The 3,278-nt window shown below is 49.4% G+C and overlaps 1 protein-coding gene across 1 annotated transcript in view; it reads right to left on the reverse strand.

The window, feature by feature from the left end:
• The window catches only part of RTEL1 (regulator of telomere elongation helicase 1), a 41,285-nt gene extending 38,223 nt beyond the window's left edge, over positions 1-3,062 (reverse strand). Inside the window, exons 1-4 of the mRNA XM_010132366.1 lie at positions 2,961-3,062; positions 1,481-1,679; positions 1,067-1,160; positions 93-174 (exon numbers count right to left, since the gene is read on the reverse strand). Coding sequence (XP_010130668.1) covers positions 93-174; positions 1,067-1,160; positions 1,481-1,679; positions 2,961-3,062 — 477 coding nt within the window. The remainder of the gene's footprint in view (positions 1-92; positions 175-1,066; positions 1,161-1,480; positions 1,680-2,960) is intronic.
• Between the last annotated feature and the right edge of the window lie 216 nt (positions 3,063-3,278).

The raw sequence follows: 3,278 nt of genomic DNA on the forward strand, positions 1-3,278 counted from the left end.
AAACAACATCAGGGTTAAGAATTACACCCCATATGCCAAAACAAAACAGCCCCACGTCCTCCCTGCGCATGCGGCCAAGGCTCTGCCCTCACCTGCATGTGGTTGCTCTCCTGTCGCTTCACTTCAGGATTGATGCAAAGCTGCTCTCGGGAGCCCAAAACACAGATCTTCGGCCTGTTCCGACAGAATCCACAAAACCAAATGGAAAATGAGGCGAGAAGGAAGAGCACAGGTGAACAGGTGGGGTGTCAAAAGGCTCACGACTAGACGAGCCCAAAACAGGCGGCAGAACCAGCAGCGGTAAACTGGTCTGTCTGTAACAGCTACAGCTGTTGTGTGACTTTGTGGTACTGGGTTTCTCCTGGGAGCAGCAACAAGCAGCAGTTTAGAGCAGGAGGGGGCAGCAGCAGCTCACATCATCCCCCACAAACTGTGGGCTCTGTTACGACAGTTCAGCCGAAGAAGCTGGGGCCTGCCGTCCCTCACCAGCTCTTCCAGGCTGGCTGTGATTTTTAGAGCATGGTTATGACGAGAATTAACGCATTACAAACATTCACCACGCTTTCTGTGTGCATTTCCAGGCTGCACCTTTACAAGAAACACGTAAACAAATGACTCCTGCCTGTCCAAAGAGCTCAGTCAGCACAGGGGCACGTCAGCAGCTAAAAACGGAGGCAGACAGGCACAGAACTACCACATTCTTCATAAATCACATCAGCCTAAGGAACGTGACGTCATAACAGTTTCCCACAGCCTTAAAGAAATGCCCCAGAAAAACAAAAAATACAAAGAACGGTAATTTTAGAAGGAAACGAGTGAAGTAAAGAACCAAAACCAGACCCAATTCAGGAAAATCTGTGACTGAAGGAAAGAAGAGAAGATGTAAAGCATGAAAAAAACCCTCACCCAAGCACAAAGAAATCCTGGCTCTACACATGCAAGTTAAGAGAACGACACTGCACCGGGCATCAGCTTCTTATCCGTGCAGGCATGGAAATTCACACAATGACTGAACCGTTTCTCCACCTTTTCTGAGAACAGGAACATCACCCTAAACCACATTTACCTGTAGACTGTGCTCCTTAATTCGTTAATGACCTGTGTGAGTTGGGAGTGAGTTCTGGAGGCATAAATGATTTTGGGAACATCCGTGTAATAAGCTGCCAAAAGAGAGGAGAAAAAAAAAAAAAAAAACCATGAGCAGGGAAAGAAGAACTGGGGATATTATTAGCCTCCCTTCCCAGCTGGTACTATGGTAACAGTTTGCCTTGTAGACAGCAAGATATTTTGTCATCTAACTATTCACACGCACAAAATGAGTTCCTAGTGCTCTAAGAAAATAAAAAAATATGTAAAACAGCCTTAAGAGCTATAAAAAGGTGTCAAACTGGCTCCATGACTGCTACAATTACACACTTACCACAAAGGTAGATAAAAGGTCCTGTATCACTCTACTGAGCACACAACCGGCGGTACTCACCGGGGGCATCGGCATCGGTGGCAGCGCTGCCCCAGGACGACATGGGCCGCTCAGGGAAGAGTTCCATACCGCCCATACGCTGTGCGATTTTGCGGGCTGAGATCGTGTCTTTGAAGTGCTCCCGCCAAGCCAGCGTGGAGCAGAGCAGGCAGAGGGTCTTCCCCGTGCCCGTAGGGCTCTCCAAAATGCCATTTACCTTCTTCGGTGAAGAGAAATAAAATTAACAGGGGAAAAATGTGCAACTTGGAGATTGAGCTAGAAGAGGTCTGTGTGCAGTGCTGCGTCTCCTCGGTAAATAAACAATCACTAGAGCAGCTAGAATGCATCACGTTTCAGCATAAATACCTGAAAATATGCCAAGTTATAGCAAACACCCCAGACAGCAACTCTTGGATCACAGACTGCCGCTTTCCTTTCGAATGAAGCCTATATCCCAGGTCACAGTTTGAGCAGAAACCTTTGCAGGTGCTTTGAACACCTCGTCCTACTGGATGTCACCATTTTAAAGTGCAGAATACTACAAGTCGCAGAAAAAATAGCAGCTGAGCTTGCAGGGCTGGGCTAATGCCTGTTTGAGCATATGGAAAGGTTTTAAACACACATACTAGGCTCACGACACTTCTACTGTAAATCAAGGAGATACCGAGCAGGAACCAAACCCCTGCCCATGCCATAGAGGAATAGGTTAACAGCTGGACTTGATCTTAAAGGACAGTACTAGAGGAACCGGCCTCCAGTTGCACCAGGGGAGATTTAGGTTGGACATCAGGAAGAATTTCTTTACAGAAAGGGTGGTGAAGCTTCGGAACAGGCTGCCCAGGGCAGTGGTGTCCTGGGCAGCTCTGTCCCCTCCTGTCCCTGGAGGGGTTTAACAGATGTGTGGAAGTGGTGCTGAGGGACATGGTTTAGGGACCCTGGCAGCGCAGGGGGAACAGCTGGACTCAGTGATCTTAAAGATCCAACCAGATAAACCTGTGATTCCAACCAAAACAATTCTGTGATTCTAGTCTATGAATGCAGAGCCATGTGGAAAGCCAATGCTTCCCCCACAAGCTTCTTTGATGTCTCACAAGCACAGGGACCACAGATCTGTTAACCAACCAAAAAACAAAGGTAACTGTTGTAAAAACCATCTTCTTATTTGATGTCCTATTGTAGATAAAACACGAAGTAACACTAGCAGGCCAAGGCCTAACAGTACCAAAGCGAACCCCCGGGAGCAGAGGGCAGGCTGCAGGAACACCCTGCTGCAGCTTCTCTCCCTTTTCCCGTATCAGGAAGAAACAGCCCATCGACATTTCTACCGACACCACCTGCACACAGCTACGGAGTAAAACAAAAATACAAGTAAAAGAGGCCAGAGAAGAGGCAGACAAGGCAGCACACGGCTAACACAAAGTAAACTCGAATTGTGACAACTGCTTTTGAGAGAGGCCCTTTATTAGTCAGAAATAAACGGCAGGGGCAGGGGCCGCCTCACCTTCTGCAGGCACTCCAGCACCTTGCCCATGTAGGCTTCCTGGCACGGGTAGGGCTGGAAGGGGAAATCCACCGTGATGCCGTTCAGCGTTATTCTGGGCATGTTTCCCCTCGAGTTCCTGCAACCGACCAGCCTAGAGTGACGAACCGCAATGCCGAGACTGGCACGACGAAGTGCCGAGCAGGCCCAAGTTCCGCCTTATATTCCGGGACGGGACGTAACGAGCACCCACACCGCAGGCCGGGCAGGAGGCTCGGCGGTTCTTGGCACCCAGACCGCGGCCTAGGGCCTCCCACCCGATCCGGCCCGTGTTCCCGG

The sequence above is a fragment of the Buceros rhinoceros genome, unplaced genomic scaffold (genome assembly GCF_000710305.1).
Source record: "Buceros rhinoceros silvestris isolate BGI_N320 unplaced genomic scaffold, ASM71030v1 scaffold6933, whole genome shotgun sequence".
Classification (NCBI taxonomy): domain Eukaryota; kingdom Metazoa; phylum Chordata; class Aves; order Bucerotiformes; family Bucerotidae; genus Buceros; species Buceros rhinoceros.